Here is a 17,894-nt window from a genome sequence, read left to right as displayed (position 1 = left end):
GTTTATAGTTTTTGTTTATGCTGTCTGTACATTCAAAATTCTTTCCACATTCATGAGTAAATGCATGAATGTAGCTATTAGTTGTAATACATGAATTTTTTTTCTTGAATGAAGACATAACTCGGCACATGAGGGAACATTTTGCAGTTAGGTCTTATGGTAATGGTCTGTAAATGCTTAATTCTACCCTGTCAAAATGTTTACAGATGGAAATGGGTGGGTAGAGGTACAGTCTAGTAGTTACAGAATATGACTCATTTTAGCACAGCACTGAGACATTTCTCATCGTTAGAAAATGTCTGTGATTTCAGTATGAATAGATCATCTTTTAGCTGGACATTAAAATATTTATATATTCCACGTTCACTATATTCTGTATTGGATTTTTTGTTGTGACCAGACTTTGATAAAATCACTGTGTCTCTTGCAGCCAATGAGGAGTATTACCAGCTGCTGATGATCAATGACAGTCAACCTTCAGGCCTGGATGTATCCTCTTATACGATAGAGGAGATAGACAGCATCACTTCTGAATACACCCTCAAAAACAACGTGAGTCATTGAATACTCGTTAAAACAACACCTGCAAAATACTTGTGTTGGGTTTTGAACAGAAATACTTTAGTTGGTTGTGTCTGAACAGTTGATTTTCTCATTTATCCCACAATTCTCATTTTGCCTCTTCAATAGGACATTTTTGCAGTAGCAGTGTCGCTCAACACAGGAAGGATAGTCTACATTTCTGATCAGGCTGCCTCCATCCTCAACTGCAAAAGAGACGTGTTCAAGAACACCAAGTTTGTGGAGTTCCTGACGCCGCAAGATGTTAGTGTGTTCTACAGCTTCACTACGCCTTACCGCCTGCCCTCCTGGAGCATGTGCACTGGAGCAGGTACATATAGCTACACAGTTCTCTGCAGTGTCACTGACGCTCAAGAGGGTATCCTTGATCAAAGCAGTTGTTAAGGAGGATGACCGTGATATGAAAAAAGTATTCACACTCTGTCTATAAATATTCTTGAAAGTACTTTTGCATAGGCTACTTAAGAATATGTGTTGGAGAAATAAACGCCTGCAAGTGAAATCCCTGGATAGCAAGTTTGTTTGCCGACAAGTCATTGATGCACTTGCTGCCATAAACCTGGTGCATCAAGTTCAACCTGACCTTAGTAATCTGACGTTTGCCCCTTTTAACAAAGCTGGATAAAATAGACTGATGCTAAAGCTAAAATAGGAAAGTAAAGTGGGATAGCTTTTTAGTTGAACTAGAAGTTCAGATGATTAAAACTGCCCAAGGCACAGTCTGAATAATTCAGTAATTTATTCAGCAACTTGGAGAGCTCGTTATTCCCTCTTCAGTTTAACTGATAATGCCCCGATTGACTAGTCGGGCTGTTACCTTAAATTTTTGCTACAGATGAGACCCAGAGCTGCACTTATCTGTTGTGATTGGTCGCCCATATGCCTGCAAATATTCTAGTGCTAAGTTAAGACTCGACTCTGTTTAAATTCATTGCATTTAAGCAAGAGAGTGTTTATTGATGGAATTAATCAATGCTTGACCGCCTGCGGGAGCCAAGCCCCCGACTACCACTGCGGCCGGATCGTGTTGCTTTTGAATTAAAACATTACCCTTTCCCGTTTCAGAGTCATCCCCGTCTGACTGCATGCAGGAGAAGTCCTTCTTCTGTCGTATCAGGTGGGTATGTGCTGGTTCAAACACGGCGTTGTGCCATCTGCTGCTCGTACCTCTTTGTAGTTTTTATTCATGCTTTCATTCCACTCTAGATGTTTATCAGTTAGTTTGTGACATCATATGCTTGTGAACTATAATCAGATGCTTTTTCCAGGTCTGTGGTATACATATTGGCAATCAGAAACACACACATTAAAACACAGACCTTACTGTACTTGTTAGGACTTTTCATTGACTTAATTGTGCTTTCACACCAAATCCTCCCGCAAGACAAACCTTAAATACCCATTCTGATCTTAGTAGTCATATGATGTAAAAGTGACAGCGCTCATCACCTTGGAGGTTAGAAAACTCACAAGTGCAGAAATCAAAGAACGCACAAACAACATTTAACCCAACCCTCTTTAATTGTACACAGATGGGGAAATGGCTCAACACTGCCCCCTTGTGTTCAACCACTTGAAATCTAAACACCACAAACCCGGACACAGATTATATGTGAAAGCTTAGTATATAAATGGGCAATCCTTATTAGATTTGTTTTAATTTGACTTTTCTTCTCACTAATTTCCAGTGGTGGTAAGGAGTGTGAGGGCGATCTGCAGTACTATCCGTTCCGCATGACACCCTACCTGATGAAGGTCCAAGACACAGTACATGCTGAAGACCAGTTCTGCTGCCTCCTACTGGCAGAGAGAGTTCACTCTGGTTATGATGGTAAGAACCTGACTGCAGAATTGATAAGCCAGTTCATGACTCCAAAAAATGTGTTCCATATCTTATGGCTGCTTGTTTAATGGAGGCCCTCAGTGCGCAGTTGTAGTAAAGTCAGTTTTTATACATCCCAAATAAAAGTTTACCTGAAAGGTATAAAACATTCCTTAGATCCCCTGTAAAGATAAAGAAATGCAAAATTAGCATTAAAAACTTTTTACTCCTTATTACTTTTGAGAGAGCATAGACCCTAACAATTAAAATCTTTCCTCTTCCTTAAAGCACCCAGAATTCCAACAGACAAACGCATCTTCACCACCACACACACTCCGAGTTGTGTGTTTCAGGATGTGGATGAGAGGTAAACCACAACGGGATGTTTTTTTTGTTTATTTGTTTTTGTACTTCTGAGCTATAAGTTCTGAATATTGATTTGTCATGTGGTTTGTGTGTATCAGAGCGGTCCCTCTCCTCGGGTACCTCCCCCAGGACCTGATTGGCACCCCAGTCCTCCTCCATCTGCATCCCAATGACCGACCGATTATGTTGGCCATTCACAGGAAGAGTGAGTCCAGAGAATTTAAATAGACGCTGGAGGAATTTCTTGTGTCTGCACATGAAATCTATCCCCATCATGATCTGACTATATTATTTTGGCTTTCTCTGCAGTTCTTCAATATGCAGGGCAACCATTTGACCACTCGTCCATCCGGTTCTGTGCGCGAAATGGAGAATACATCATTCTTGATACCAGCTGGTCCAGTTTCGTCAACCCCTGGAGCCGCAAAGTCTCCTTTGTTATCGGGAGACACAAAGTGCGCATGTGAGTGTTACTGTCTTGTAATATCTAAGCTGATATACGTCCTAAATTGGAATTACAGTGTTTCATAGAAAGACATGTATGAACCAGTAGCTGATCCGCTGATTTCTCTGTTTATCAGGGGCCCCGTGAATGAAGATGTGTTTGTGTCCCCGGCCTCCCCTGTCAGTGAGATGAAGACAATGGACTCTGACATCCAGGAGGTTACTGAGCAGATCCATCGGCTCCTGCTACAGGTGAGAGGGGATGAGGAGGGACAGAAATCAGGACACACGGGATTGATTTTTAGAAGAAGAGGTTGTTTATTTAAGCCGTGATAAATCATAGAAGCTAGCAGTGAAATGAAATTAATCAAGTAAGAGAGGCAAATCTTAATTTTAACAGTGGAGGGATTTCAAAAGTCATGATCAAAAATCATATCAAAAATGTCAATATCCGAACACAACTGGGCGGAGACTGTAAAAGCAACTTTAAGACCAAAGAAAGATTGAAATAGTAGGAAATATTTTAAGCAGCGCTACATCCCCTCTGCCTTTTAACTCTCCTTCTTAAATCTTCCCTCTCTGTGTCTGGTCAGCCGGTTCATAACAGTGGGTCCAGCGGTTATGGTAGTCTGAACAGAAACGACCACCTTTTGGGCATGACCTCCTCTTGCGAGAGCCTTGACAATGGCAGCAGGAGCAAGACGCGACAGGAAGAGGAGGAGGAGGAGGAGGAAGTGAGCGGCAAAGCCAGACCAGTGAGTAAACTCAAATACTTAAAATATAAATATTTAAATGGTACAGTGTTCCAGACCACATGGTCCTGCTTTTTATGGGATACAGCAGGATAAATCCATTTTAGAATTAAAATAATTTAATATATTGAACTTAATGTAACCACTTGTACAGTCACAGGAAAAAGTATGTGAACCCATTGGAATTACCTGGATTTCTGCATAAATTGGTCATAAAATGTCACCTGATTTTCATCTAAGTCACAACAATAGACAAACAAAAGTCTGCTTAAACCAACACCACACAAACAATTATATCTTTCCTATGTTTCAGTTTAGAAATATTCTTGGGATGTGTGGTGTGAATCGCTCTCTTGAGGTCATGCCACAGCATCTCAGTCGGGCTGAGGTCAGGACTCTGACTGGGCCACTCCAGAAGGTGTATTTTCTTCTGCTGAAGCCATTCTGTTGAGTTACTTCTGTGCTTTGGGTCATTACCCTGTTGCATCCCCCATCTCCTGTTGAGCTTCAACTGGCGGACAGATGGCCTTACATTCTCCTGCAAAATATCCTGATAAACTTTGGAATAACTTTTTCCGTCAATGATAGCAACCCTTCCAGGCCCTGAGACAGCAAAGCAGCCACAAATCATGATACCCCTCCACCTTTCTTCACAGTTGGGATGAGGTTTTGATGTTGGTGTGCTGTGCCTTTTTCCTCCACACATAGGGTTGTGTGTTCCTTCCAAACAACTCTACTTTGGTTTCATCTATCAACAGAATAATTAGCCGGTAGTGCTATGGAACTTCCAGGCGCTCTTTTGCAAACTTCTGACGTGCAGCAGTGTTTTTTTCATTCTGCGCTGTGCACGTGCAGTCATCTTTGCAGGATGGCCACTCCTAGGGAGAGAAGCAACAGTGCTGAACTTTTTCCATTTATAGACAGTTTGTCTTACTGTGGACTGATGGACATCAATACTTTTAGAGATACTTCTTTAATCCTTTCCAGCTTCATGCAAGTCAACAGTTCTTAACCTTTATGTGTTCTGAGAGCTCTTTTCTTTGAGGCATGGTTCATATCAGGCAGTGCTTCATGGGAATAGCAAAATAAAAATTGATGTGTTGGGGCAGGGCAGCTCTAACCAACACCTCCAATCTCGCCTCATTGATGGACTTCAGGTTGGCTGACTTGACTCCAATTAACTTTTGGAGTCATTAGCCTAGGGGTTCACATACTTTTTGCACTCTGCACTGTGACTGTTTTCACGGTGTGTTCAATAAAAACATGGAAAGATAGTTTAAGCAGACTGTGTTTGTCGATTGTTGTGACTTAGATGAAAATCACGTCACATTTTATAACCAATTTATGTAGAAATCCAGGTAAGTCCAAAGGGTTCATATACTTTTTCTTCAACTATATATTTCTGGAGGTTTGTTTATTGAATCTTTATAAAACTAACATATTTGTTTATTTAATATATTTAAAATCAGATACAACTGACTGCTGGGTCTCATACTTTGACAGATGCTGTGCTGATTCTTGAATCTTGTCTCTCCTTTTCACAGCGAACCTTTCAGGAAATCTGTAAGGGAGTTCACCTTCAGAAGTGCCAGGAGCAGCACACAACCAAACAAGACAACAAGAAAAGCAATGGCAGTAAGTCCAGCTGATTACTACCTGCATATTTGTGGATAAATGGTTTAGAAAGTGTGTCTAATCCAGAGACCGTAAGAACCCTGCAGTGGCTTTAAAGGGAAAATGTCATATTTGTTGTTCAATCGACCACATCCTTCACTTGTGCCCTCCCTCCAGTAGAGTTTGTACAGAAGAGCCCAGCGGTGGTGCGGCCCAAAGAATCAGCAACTCCTCTCAGCTGTAGGGAGGCCGGTGGCGCTATGGAGGAGAGTCGGCCCTCTTTCCAGGAGGAGATGGCCGTCAATGATCAGACAGTCTACTCCTACCAGCAGATCAGCTGTCTGGACAGTGTTGTCAGGTACAAAGATAAAGACTGATGTTATCCTGTATAGGACCCTATACCCAGCCTTGTACACTTAAAGTTTATAGGTTATCCACCTTGTAACACATTTTCAGTATGCAAGCCATGGAGACTAATTGAAAGGCTACAAAAATAAGGTTTCCATCTAGTCACGCACTGAAAATAGTCTCAAAATTCACCACTTGTTTTGTGATGTTTCCTACTAACTGTAACTAGTTGATGAAAATTCAGAAACTGATCACTGCATTATGATTCCTGTAGGTACTTGGAGAGCTATAATGTTCCCATCACCATGAAGAGGAAGTGCCAGTCTTCCTCTAACACCACTTCCTCTAACTCTGATGATGACAAACAGAAAGGATCTAACAGCATGCAGGTATCTGAAGGTATGTTTCACCACTTCAGTTCCTACCATGGAAGGAATAACAAAAACTTATTTTCACCTCATTATACAAAACTACGGCCTTTGAAGGCTTTCACACTCTGCCCTTTAAACATCTCTCTCAGACTCATTGCCAGTTCCTTGTCAGTATCTCTTGTTCTCTGTTCTCTTTGGCAGAACCACCGTTGTTGAAGGATCAGTCTGATCTCTCCGCTTTGGATGTTCGAGACAAAAAGTCCAGTGACGCGGCCACAGCAGTAGTGGGCACTGCGCTGCCCCTACCTGTACCTAACAAACCAGAAAGCGTGGTGTCCATAACCAGCCAGTGTAGCTACAGTAGCACCATAGTGCATGTTGGGGACAAGAAACCTCAACCAGAGTCAGGTACAGTGCCGTTAAAAAGTATTTGCTTCCAACCTGATTTCCTCTATTGTTGCATATTTATTATACAAAGGTTTCAGATCTTCAGACAAAATGTCTATTAGACAGGTGGATCCTGAATAACATAGCTTAAAATTTCATTTATTTAAGGAATAGAGTTTTTTTAAAACCATATCACCTCTTTGAAAAGGCATAGTCTGTAAATTCATTTAAGGTTGAGGAAGTTCTTTAGCTCAGACACAGTTGTAGATTTTCAAGCATTAGCTACTTGTTTTAGTATTTTTGAAGATCTGTGTTCAATAAAAACATAGAAAGATATAATTATTGTGTGGAGTTAGTTTAAACAGACTGTGTTTGTCTGTTGTTGTGACTTAGATGAAAATCAGATGACATTTTATGACCAATTTATGCAGAAATCCAGGTAATTCCAAAGGGTTCCCATACTTACTTACATACATACTTACTGCGACTATATATTTATGGAGTTTTTTTGCAGAAGTTCTTCAGCTCAGACACAACTGTAGATTTTCAAGCATCAGCTACTTGTGTTGGTATTTTTGAACGTCTGAAACTACTCAGTGTGACAAATATGCACAAACCAGAGAGAAATCAGGAGAGGGGGCAAGTGGTTTTTCACAGCACTGTAAATTTGCTGTGTGTGTATGTGTGTCTGTAGTTTGTTGGTGGATGCTTAGCTGCCAACTCTTCCAACTATATAACATTTTTAGCTACTACTCTGTGCACAAACATTTGCAGGGTTATTGGGTCCCATCCAAAATTACTGCAATGGTGGTGATAATAATTTGTTTCAATTTAATCTTAAAAACTTCCAAGACTGAGATAACTCATTAGCAGCTCTATATGTCATTTCATTCAAAACTGAAAGTTTGCCATCCATAAATTGTGTTTTGCGTTTGTCTCATCGTTAGTATCCAGTAAAAGTTTTATCAAATGACCAGGTTAACTTTAATGCAAACATACGGCATTGTATGTGATTGAAGCTGGACAGAATTAGCAAGAGCGATAATAATCCAAGTCTCATGTAGTTAAGTCATGTTTATTATATAGTGTTTTGTCAGTACAAGCCCACAGCTGTATTCTTGTTGGCTAACCTGCTGCAACGAGCATCAGCAAGTTGGTGAGCGTCAGAGAAGCTGCATTCAGGGCAGCCTGTTCAATGGCTACTCTGATATAAACAATCTATAAACAGTCATTCACCACCCTGGAAAATATGAGCAGTGACGAACAGAACGACAAAACAAATCTTTACAAATTGTTCAGTTGTTACATTGAAGCCAGTGAGTGAGCCAGCCTCAGGCCAAATGATCATAATAACTATGTAAGTGAATAATATCTGTTTTGCTACACTCCAATGTCTAACTGTGCAGTTGTTTCATAGTCTTGTCATTCAACCACAGGTGACTGACAGCTGGGTGTTTCCATATGTGATCCTTAGTCAGTTTCTTGCGTTTTTATGTTCTTGTTAATGGTGTAGATGTAGGTCCCAATTCAAGCCACAATGCTTGATCAACATCGCTTTTGTTGTCGTCACTGTTAATGCTCAGTGGTTATAATATAGAAAACTCCACCTTTCATTGATTTACAGTATGTTAAAGTCCTTTCCCCGCTGTCATCCATACAGAGATCATAGAGGATGTCCCGGGAACTGGAGAGACTGCAGAATCCAGCCAGAACCTCTGGGCTCATCCTTATGCTGTTTCGGCTCCCAGTCAGGAAAGGGAGTCCTACAAGAAACTGGGACTGACCAAGCAGGTTTTGGCAGCCCATACGCAGAAGGAGGAGCAGGCTTTTCTGCATCGCTTCAGAGAGCTTCGCGGACTCTCAGAAATCAAAGCAAACTGCTCGCAGTACCTAGAGCGCCAGAGAGGACAGCTTGCCAGCAATGGTACCTTTGACCACCACACTGACAAATCATATCAAAAGCCTTTTAAAGGATGCCTGCTTTGTAGTTTATATAATAATAATAATAAAATATATATATAAATAATCCTTACAAGTTCATACAGGGCAAGAAAACACGAGATATCGGATGATCATACAGGTTTCAAACAAACCCAGAAGTTAGCCAAAGTCAATTGGAAGAGAAATAGAAGGCAAGTGTTATTGTAGGTAATCATGTATGTAATTATTATCCAGACTGTCAGTTGTAAACATTATTTTATGTAACTAGTGACATTTTGAGTTTAACTCTAAATAAAGATGTTGAGATAGTTTAGCCAAACTGTTGGTTTGTTTACATCCTGTAAGATCTTGTGTTTTTGCTCAATTGGACTTTGTTGTATGGATGTCACACGTCACATAATAACTAACTATCTAAACACTATCTCATTGAACTGAACTGATCTGAACACAGAATGAATGAATATTAAACAGTCAAAGTAGGTTTCAAGTTGTTTGTACAGTGTAATCAGGAACAATAGCAATGAATCAAGTGTAATTTTTCTCTAACTCATACTTGCCTCTTACTGGCAAACGTTTTCAATCAAAATCACTTTTGTTAAATTCAGAAATTACTCAACACATGCTTTTTATCCTCCCTAATCTCTAGCTGTACCTGCTGCTCGATCCTGCAAGCAGGGTGGACGGTGCGTAGAGCCTACCACGCGGCGTGGCACACGGAACAAGAAGACCAAATCAAAGCGAGCGAAGCAGACAGAGTCCTCAGACAGCACAGTATCCCATCACAGACAACAGCTGAAGCCTCCACTTCTAAGCCACGGCCTTAATCCGACCTCTTGGTCTCTCTCTGACACCTCGCAGTCAACTTTTGCCATGGCCTACCCCTCTGTGATGCCAGGCTATCCCCTACAGGTTTACCCCAGAGCCAATTCCGTAGCTCCTGGCACAGACGCCACTCTGCCTGGGTTTAGGGACAACCAGCCCCCCCAGGCCCCTCCCTGCCTGCCATCCATACATCCTGCTCCCTACAATGCTCCCATGGTCACCCCCATTGTGGCTCTAGTTCTGCCCAACTACATGTACCCTCCAGTGGTACCTGGGCCGCCACAACCACAGCCAGTGTACTATGCAGAGACTGGTGGCTTTCCCACCCAAACGCAGCCTTTGTGTCAGGCAACCTTTCCAGGCCAGGTCCCCTTCCCAGCCCCACCTTCCTTCAACTCACAGAACCACTTTGCTCCTCAAGCAGGCTTCCCGACCCCATCATTCTACTTCCCTCCATCCTCTGCAACCCCAAAGGCCCCCATGGAGGGCCAGTCTCGCTCCTCTACGCCACAGTCTGGAGGAGGCCTGGCATCCCCACCCCTGTTCCAGTCTCGCTGCAGCTCACCCCTCAACCTGCTGGAGCTGGAGCTGTCTGTGGACAGACAGGATAGCGCAGTGCTGCCCGCTGGAATACACGGGAATAATACGGTTGAATGGGAGAAAGGGGCAAGTGGCAACCAGGCCAAGGAGAGGGAGCTGAAGCAGGTAAACAAGGGCACAAACTTCTCTTTTCGCTTTTTTCTGTCCTTTTCTGCCCTAAGTCTCCCAATGCTGATATTCTCCACCTGTAACATTCTTTAATTGTCAGGATAAAATGCCAATGCCTTGCTGAGCTTTATCTTTGTGGGTTGGCTGTGGCATGTTCCCCAGAGATGTTCATTCACATGTCTCTTGCCTTTTGGGATTTAATGTCATCATCACAGTGATTCCTCTACATTATACACAGTACTAAAGTGCAGCCGTTTTATGCTGTTGTATTACTATACCTTGTATAAAGTCAAGTCAGTCTAGACTCCTCAGATAAAATGTGGCCCAGGGTGTTAACACATGATGTTATTATCCCTTACACCCTTTAGCCTTCTCTCAATCTCCCTGGTCCATCTGGACCCTTGTATTGCGAGGGTACGTCCTGTGTCTGTGAGCGTTTGTCTTGGCATAAATGGGGCTCTAGGCTGAGGGCTTGCAGCAAAGAGGTAGGCAAATCATCAGAAAACCTCCACACTTCTCCAATCCCATTTCTCCCCAATTCCAAATGTCAGTTATAACTTCTTTTTTTTTTCCATTTCATGACTTATGATTAGTATCTTTAACTTTGCAATGTTCTTGTCTATAAAGTAAAATATTTTGAGTGAAGTTGATTTTTAACTGAATCACGAGACTGAGAAATTTTAGAAAGACATAATCTGACATGAAAAACAAGTGATTTATTGAGCTACTTGTTTCTTCCAAGTTAAATCAAAACCTTGTTATAGTACACAGTTGTACTGTATGCATGACTGTATGCACACATGTATACACTCTGTGGATTTGCATGTAAGAACCATACCAAGGCTTAAACCATACAATCATACAACCAATTTTAGCATCAAAAGTAAACAGTTGAGCAACATTGTTTTCTCTGCTATGTATTATACTGAGATGTGACCAGGTCCCAGGAACAACTACAATTATGTTCTATTACACATGAATGCAATGATTTTTCCCCCCTAAACTCGTAAAATTACAGGCTCCTATTTATTGATTTGCCCTATTTTGAATCAGTTGCAGAAGGATAAGGATCGCTGTCGTGTTTCTAACTATGCTCAGCTGTGTTGTGTGGCTAGCAATTGTTATCAGATGGCATTGTATACCAGGTGATTGGTGAGATGGACAATTTTCTATGTTCACTGTAGAAATATACTCCCCGTTGAGTCTAAACGGCACCAGCCTTTATTCTAAAAATGCAGTAGATGTAGGAAGTAGATTTACAGTCGGTCAGTCAGTGTTGGCCAGAGCTGTGAAGTCAAGATCCCTTTTAATGGTACCGCTGTGATGTTTTTGCAGGCAAGCTCACATGGCGACGGGAACAACAGTGACGCCAACTCTTCATCCAGCGACATGTTGGACATTATTCTCCATGAGGACTCCTGCTCAGGCACTGGCTCAGCCACTTCGGGGTCTATGGGCTCAGGATCCAACGGCTGTGGAACTTCAGCCAGCGGGACATCCAACAGCGGGACATCTAAGAGCAGGACGTCAGCCAGCGGAGCCTCGGCTAGTGGGACCTCTGGCAGTGCAACAGGTGTGTTTCAACATCTCGTGGATATGATGAGATGAGGTCAAATTCACACATCCTCAAGGGGAAATGAGCAGGAAAATTTCAATTCAGGTAGCAGTATGAAAAGTGGAAAACACCAAAGTGAACAGAATCAGCTTTGTTCTCATTTTAATATCCAATTCCTAGTGATAAGTGTTGATGTTTGTAGTCACAGGTCTACCAATATACAGTCCATATCACAAGATGGAAGTGCATGTGTACAGAAATGTATCAGATCGTACCCTGAGACATTATATTTTCAGAATTTTGTACATAAGCTATAGTGCAATGTTTAATGGTACTGTGTTTTGGGGTTTTTTTGTAGTAAAAATAAATCTTTTCAAACTTTTAATAAATAATAATATTGTTCTCTTTGGGTATTCTCAGGAAGCAACAGTAGTAGTAATTACTTTGGCAGCGTGGACTCGTCCCAGAACAGCCAGAAGGCCAGTGGTCACTTGAACAGCAGCAAGGGAAGGCCAGTGGAGATGGAGCAGAGCAAATACATCTTAAAAAATGTACTGCAGGACCCGCTGTGGCTGCTCATGGCTAACACAGATGACAAGGTCATGATGACCTACCGGCTGCCTTCGCGGTGAGTAGGAGGACAGGGGCGTAGCCAGTGAGGAGTAGGACAGCAGCCCTTTAGACATTACAGTTTGATAGTTACCCTGTATTTGTTAGAAGGCTAAGCATTCATTCAGGCAAACAGTCCTCTATTCCTCATTAAGAGACAGGTTTCCTGTTTATAGACGGTGTGTGTGCAGCCAGGAGGCAGAAAACATCAGAAAGGTGTTATGTTAATCTGTCCACATTGTCTACAGTTAGAAATATCACAACTTGCTGTAGGACAAGGGAAAAATCTTTTTAGAAGTAAACTGGTATAGGACACTCGTCACTTTCGCCAACTTTTCTACAGCAACTTAAACGCTAGAGAGCCTGCCATAACTTGCAGTACACAATTTTGTTACAGGACAAAAGAGCTTAGATACCTCTTGGTTGGTTGTTCAATGTACTGTTCTTCCTCAAATTGTGAAGTAGAGTGCTGTGCAGCCAGTGAATCCTGCAATATGTAGGATTTCTTAGCATGAGTTTATCACTGTCTGTGGTTTCAGCAGTGTCCATGCATCAGAAAAGTCTTTAGTGTCTGTGCTTGCACATGGCTACAGTAAACAGTCCCCTCCAAAAGTATTGGAACAGTCCTTTGTTTTTGTTGTTCACTGAAGACATTTGGGTTTAAGATCAAAAGATGAGTATGAGACAAGAGTTCAGAATTTCAGCGTTTATTTCCTGGTATTCACATCTAGATGTGTTGTTTGATGTCTGTTGCTCAGTACACCAGTAGTTTCTTTCTTTTTCAGGACATTCCAAATTGTTGTGCTTACTATGCCCAATGTTTGTCCAATGGCTCTGGTCGATTTTCCTTCTTTTCTCAGCTTGACAATGGCTTTTCTCCCATAGACAGCTCTCTGGTCTTCATGTTGGTTTATCCTCTTTAACAGGAAATGCAGTCTTCATGTTCATCTTCAGGTTTGAACAAAGGATGAAAACTTTAACTAGTCATGCGGAGCTATTATAATAATGTTTGGACAATCAACCTGAAAGGCAACACCTGGGCAACAAGAAACATCTGTCAGTCACATGTTCCAATAGTTTTGCTTACTTGATAAATGGGTGGGTTCAAACAAAGGGTGGTATGTCCTGAGATGTTTAACACACATGTGAATACCACAAAATGAGAGCTGAAATTGGGGTGGTGATGGGGCAGTGGATATGAGAGACCTGGGTTCGAATCCACTGTGAGATCACCAATGTGTCCCTGACACTAGTTGCTCCAGAGGTGTGCGACCTCTGACGTATGTAGCAATTGTAAGTTGCTTTAGATAAAAGCGTCAGCTGAATGAATGTAATGTAAATTCTGAACTCTTGTCTCATACTCATCCTTTGATCTTAAACCCAAATGTCTTCAGTGAACAACAAAAACAAAGGAATTTGCCTTACCGTTCCAATACTTTTGGAGAGGACTGTAATGTAAGTGCTACCAATATATGCACCTATAGGATCTGACAGAAGCCAGTGAATGCATATTAGAGAACATGTGTTTATAAGTCACTAGATATTGTGTAATTCTGTGCTGAAAGAGAGACCCCCCCCTGTATATTGAGCCTTCTCCTTGCAGATTACTACAACAGCCAGGCTCACCCTCAACTTCTTTCACTGTAGCTCTTCTCTGTGCTTTTCTGCCCCCCGGCGGCATACACATCTCCAAAGTGGAGTCGCCAGGAAACCTGTCTGTGGGCTGCAGAAATGTCATAACCAACTGCCACTCCATTTGCACTCAATTTTGTTCTGTTTTGCTTCAGGCAGCAACACTAAATGTACTAATAGCCCTTTTTACTCAAGAAGTCTTAACTTCTTGTGCTGTATGAAAAGTGCAATGAAAGAACTTCTGTTGTGAATTGGTGCTATGTAATAAAATTGAATTGTTTCATAAGAACACATACACGCTGTTACTGCCCTGTATGATGTGTGTGTGTGTGTGTGTGTCAACTTCTCTAAACAAGAATTGTTCGCAGTGAGAGTTAATGACCACCAGATGGCACCTTTACATTAACACAGTCAGTGGGTAAGAGGTGTCTGAATGAGCCTGGTAGACGTTTCTCAGCACTGTTGCAGTTACAAACAGTTTAATAGCTCAAGATCATTACAAAGATCAACGCTTGTTTTCACAATCAGGAATCTTCCAACATTGAGAAATTATCCAACGTATTTTAGTTGCGTATTTCATAAAGGTTTAGTTGGATGTCAGTTTCAGATCAAGTATTGAATGTGGCCGTGTTTGCTGTATCCACAGTGACATACAGAAAGTGCTCAGAGAGGATCGAGAGAAGCTGAGGCTACTGCAGAAGAGCCAGCCGCGCTTCTCAGAGGTGCAGAAGAAGGAGCTGATGGAGGTCCACCCCTGGATCAAGAAGGGAGGTCTGCCCAAAGCGATAGACATCAAGGTAGACTGACATGCTTTTAAAGTTCAGTTCATTTTATTTAGTTGGGCTTTGAAATTGAGTATGCTTTGCAGGAAAAAAGATACTGACTTTGTATTTAAATGTCCTTGTTTTAGATACTGAAAATGTTCATTTAAGTGCACTTTGTTCTGTTTGCAGTGCTGGAAAGTTTTAGTCAAGATGGTTTTATAATCTTTGGTTTATCTAACTTTTTTTTTTGAAAAGAGGTTTCATGGTTGACATTTTCCTTCCATTTAAGTATTTTCCTAAATATCTGACTTGTTTACTTGTTCATTAGTCATGTTTTTGGATTATATATTTGTTTTGTTTTGATCTTGAGATGTTTCTTGAAAACATCAAAAGTCAGTTTTAGTAACAGCCCCATCTTCCTCATCTTTCTACTGCACTTCTCACCACCTTATCTCTTTGCTCTCTAGGAGTGCTCCTGCTGTGACAGCTCCTCAGAGGCAGCAGCAGTAGCAGCGGAGGATCAGGCAGACCTGGACATCGGTGATACAGAAACGGGGGAGGTGAGATGCCAGCGGAGGCCCAGAGACGTCCCTTTTCCTGGCTCCACAACCAGCGAGACAATATACTCCTTATGACTTTCAGAGTGACGTTCACTGACCGCCCGCCTCTTGTTCTGCATGAGTGTGAAGAGGGACCTTTGCACATGGACCTGCTTAACATGAGGCATCACAAAGGCTCACACAAAATTCTTTACTACTGTCTCTGTCTTGCTGTTTTTTTGTGTTTTTTTTTTTTGTTGTACCTACCCGAGAAGTCAAGACTTGTGTAGGATGTGATAATACGTATAACACATATTAATATACTTGTAAGCTGCACAAGGGGGATTCTTTTGTTGCTAGTGAGGAGTGCTGGGCTGTATGACTACTTGTGTTTTTTATTCATTTCTGTGTGGCACTTGACACATAGCACTTGATGCGCAGCAATAAGGGGGAAGTGTTTTATGCACTGATTAAGAGATACAGAGCCTAATAAGGGAAATACAGTATGTGCTCATACACCAGGCAGCGCAATGGAGGTCAAACATCAACCAACTGGAGGCTGCTTCGTTCACATGCCAGGAAGTGGCTCAGCTGTGTTCGAACTGTTGCAGATGAGGAAAGAATTCTGTATTCTGTGAGGTGCTTTCCTCAGTTTCAACAGCCGAGGAACAACAACTACATCAGCATGTGGTGAGAACAGGTGGAGTTAAGTCAACTCAGTTTCAGTCACTCCTGTCATGCATACCCATCAAGTACCAAATGAACGCACGCCAAGTTCACTTTGTGGGCTGCTGAAAGGAAAACAAAAATGAGACTCGTGTACATCTGCTCAACTTGCCCAAATTCATTTCTGGTGTGAAAGTGCAAAACAACCTGCTTCCATATGCAGTAGTTAGCAGATTTGGACTTTTCAACACCTTCGTCCATACTCAGATTCTTCCTCACACTCGTAAAAACGCATTCCAAAAAAGCTCCATCACAACTAAAGGTGTGCTGTTCAAAATGTTATAATTTATTGGATTGATATTATTGACGCATTAACTTGTAAGCAGCATTTTGGGATATTTATTATATTACACACTATTGGACAGTTTAATCCACAACAATGTATCACATTTTATAAACTGATCATGTGTGGGGAAGTAACTGCAGCAGATAAATGTAGTGGAGTACACACTTGTGGAAGTATACATTTTTAAGTGCATGCGTTACTACCCCCAGGCAATATGGAGGTGGTGAAAACATTTCAGACTGTGAGGTGAGGGGGAAAAAAAGAGGTGCAAACCATACTGTAGGCCACCTATGTTATTTGGAGCTGCGGGTGTCACGTGTTACCGAATGCAGCTTTGGGTTGTCATTTTTTTTTTGTCTATTTCCATTCATCGGTTTCAGTGTCAACTGAAACTTTCACTGACTTTTGATCTCGCAGACGCCTCTCATTTATAGAAAGTTTATTTATTGCATTTCTATGCCTGTGTGAATGTTTGTCTTTGACTCTGAAAATATATATATATTTTTACATACAATAATTGTTTGTGTATAAAGAGATTTGTGGTTTTTAAGCTATAAACCCAGCTCAGGCAGCAGCAGATGATTAAATATTTACTGTAAATACTGTTTTAATCAACACAAGGGCAACGTCCACCACTGGAAAATACTAGAGTAGTATGTTCATAGTGGGTGATAAATATAAAGTGAGGAGAATATTGACCCCTTGTTTTGCCCAGTTTAAATATGTGCCACATAACACTTGAAATGGTCTGATGTTGGCCCTCATAAATATGGAAAAGAGCATCCTGAGCATCCTGTGGAAGTGACTGAAGCTGATGATTTTTCAGAACAAACGTGGCCGCTTCAGAAGTCAAACTTTAGGGTTATTGCACTGGTGTAAAGCAGCTCAGACAGATGCCAAGTGACTGTGTGGAGAGCTTTCCTTCACTTTGAAGCTTATCAACAAAACAGTGCTCTTCTTGGCAACTTGAACATTTTTCTGAATTAGTCATCTGTCTGTTATTTGAACAGACACCGAAAACAAGGTACCTTTTTATTTATTTAATTTTTTTCTCATTTTTAATGGAAGATATTTGGTGATGTTGGGTAAATTTTATCTAAATAAAGTGTTGCCTAATTTACAGATAAGGGGTGTGTGTGTGTGTGTGTAACTGCTTGAAACTGTTTCTTCCTTGCATAAAACATGACGTTTGAATTGACTTTTGCCCTTTCAGCATATTATGTTAAGTTGGACAAATACTGGACTAACTCAAGATTGCAGCTGTTAATGGGCCAACTAGTATAAACGACCTATAGGACATTATTGGCTGTTTGCAGCAGAACGATGCTTGACAGATGGTGAGGAGGGAGCATTACTGAATGAAAATGTTTTAATGCTAAACAATCACAAATTAAAGTGTTTATTAATCTTTTGTGAGGACAGGGGAGAAAAACTGCAGTGACATGTTCTACTTTCTCGTTTTAGTGTTTGCAGATGCCAATAAGAATAGATGATAAATATGATTTTTTTTTTAAAGCTAATTAAGTTATAAACATGGGCCTAATGTTTAAAAAAAAAAAAAAAAAAAGATGGATTTTGTTCTCCATCCTGAAGTCGTGACATTCACCTTCCCAATGCAAATGGCTG

At 41.3% G+C, this 17,894-nt stretch overlaps 1 protein-coding gene across 7 annotated transcripts in view; it reads left to right on the top strand.

Moving 5' to 3' along the window:
• per2 (period circadian clock 2) overlaps window positions 1-17,395 on the top strand; it is a 37,501-nt gene extending 20,106 nt beyond the window's left edge. For 2 of the 7 annotated variants that reach the window (XM_046051815.1, XM_046051814.1), the window contains 18 exons: window positions 1,648-1,699; window positions 2,271-2,413; window positions 2,693-2,771; window positions 2,869-2,975; window positions 3,080-3,233; window positions 3,352-3,466; window positions 3,808-3,969; window positions 5,511-5,601; window positions 5,758-5,938; window positions 6,203-6,327; window positions 6,501-6,707; window positions 8,347-8,610; window positions 9,274-10,154; window positions 10,526-10,642; window positions 11,493-11,730; window positions 12,133-12,340; window positions 14,600-14,750; window positions 15,185-17,395. In XM_046051815.1, the coding sequence (XP_045907771.1) occupies window positions 1,648-1,699; window positions 2,271-2,413; window positions 2,693-2,771; window positions 2,869-2,975; window positions 3,080-3,233; window positions 3,352-3,466; window positions 3,808-3,969; window positions 5,511-5,601; window positions 5,758-5,938; window positions 6,203-6,327; window positions 6,501-6,707; window positions 8,347-8,610; window positions 9,274-10,154; window positions 10,526-10,642; window positions 11,493-11,730; window positions 12,133-12,340; window positions 14,600-14,750; window positions 15,185-15,352 (3,443 nt within the window). In that variant the 3' untranslated portion in view covers window positions 15,353-17,395. Of the gene's footprint in view, window positions 1-434; window positions 553-690; window positions 893-1,647; window positions 1,700-2,270; window positions 2,414-2,692; window positions 2,772-2,868; window positions 2,976-3,079; window positions 3,234-3,351; window positions 3,467-3,807; window positions 3,970-5,510; window positions 5,602-5,757; window positions 5,939-6,202; window positions 6,328-6,500; window positions 6,708-8,346; window positions 8,611-9,273; window positions 10,155-10,525; window positions 10,643-11,492; window positions 11,731-12,132; window positions 12,341-14,599; window positions 14,751-15,184 lie in introns of those variants that run through there. The other 5 variants (XM_046051820.1, XM_046051816.1, XM_046051818.1 and 2 more) reach the window with 5 other exon arrangements.
• Window positions 17,396-17,894: the final 499 nt, after the last annotated feature.

Source organism: Micropterus dolomieu, linkage group LG06, assembly GCF_021292245.1.
Source record: "Micropterus dolomieu isolate WLL.071019.BEF.003 ecotype Adirondacks linkage group LG06, ASM2129224v1, whole genome shotgun sequence".
In the NCBI taxonomy this organism is placed as follows: Eukaryota; Metazoa; Chordata; class Actinopteri; order Centrarchiformes; family Centrarchidae; genus Micropterus; species Micropterus dolomieu.
This window is presented reverse-complemented; position numbering and strand designations above follow the sequence as displayed.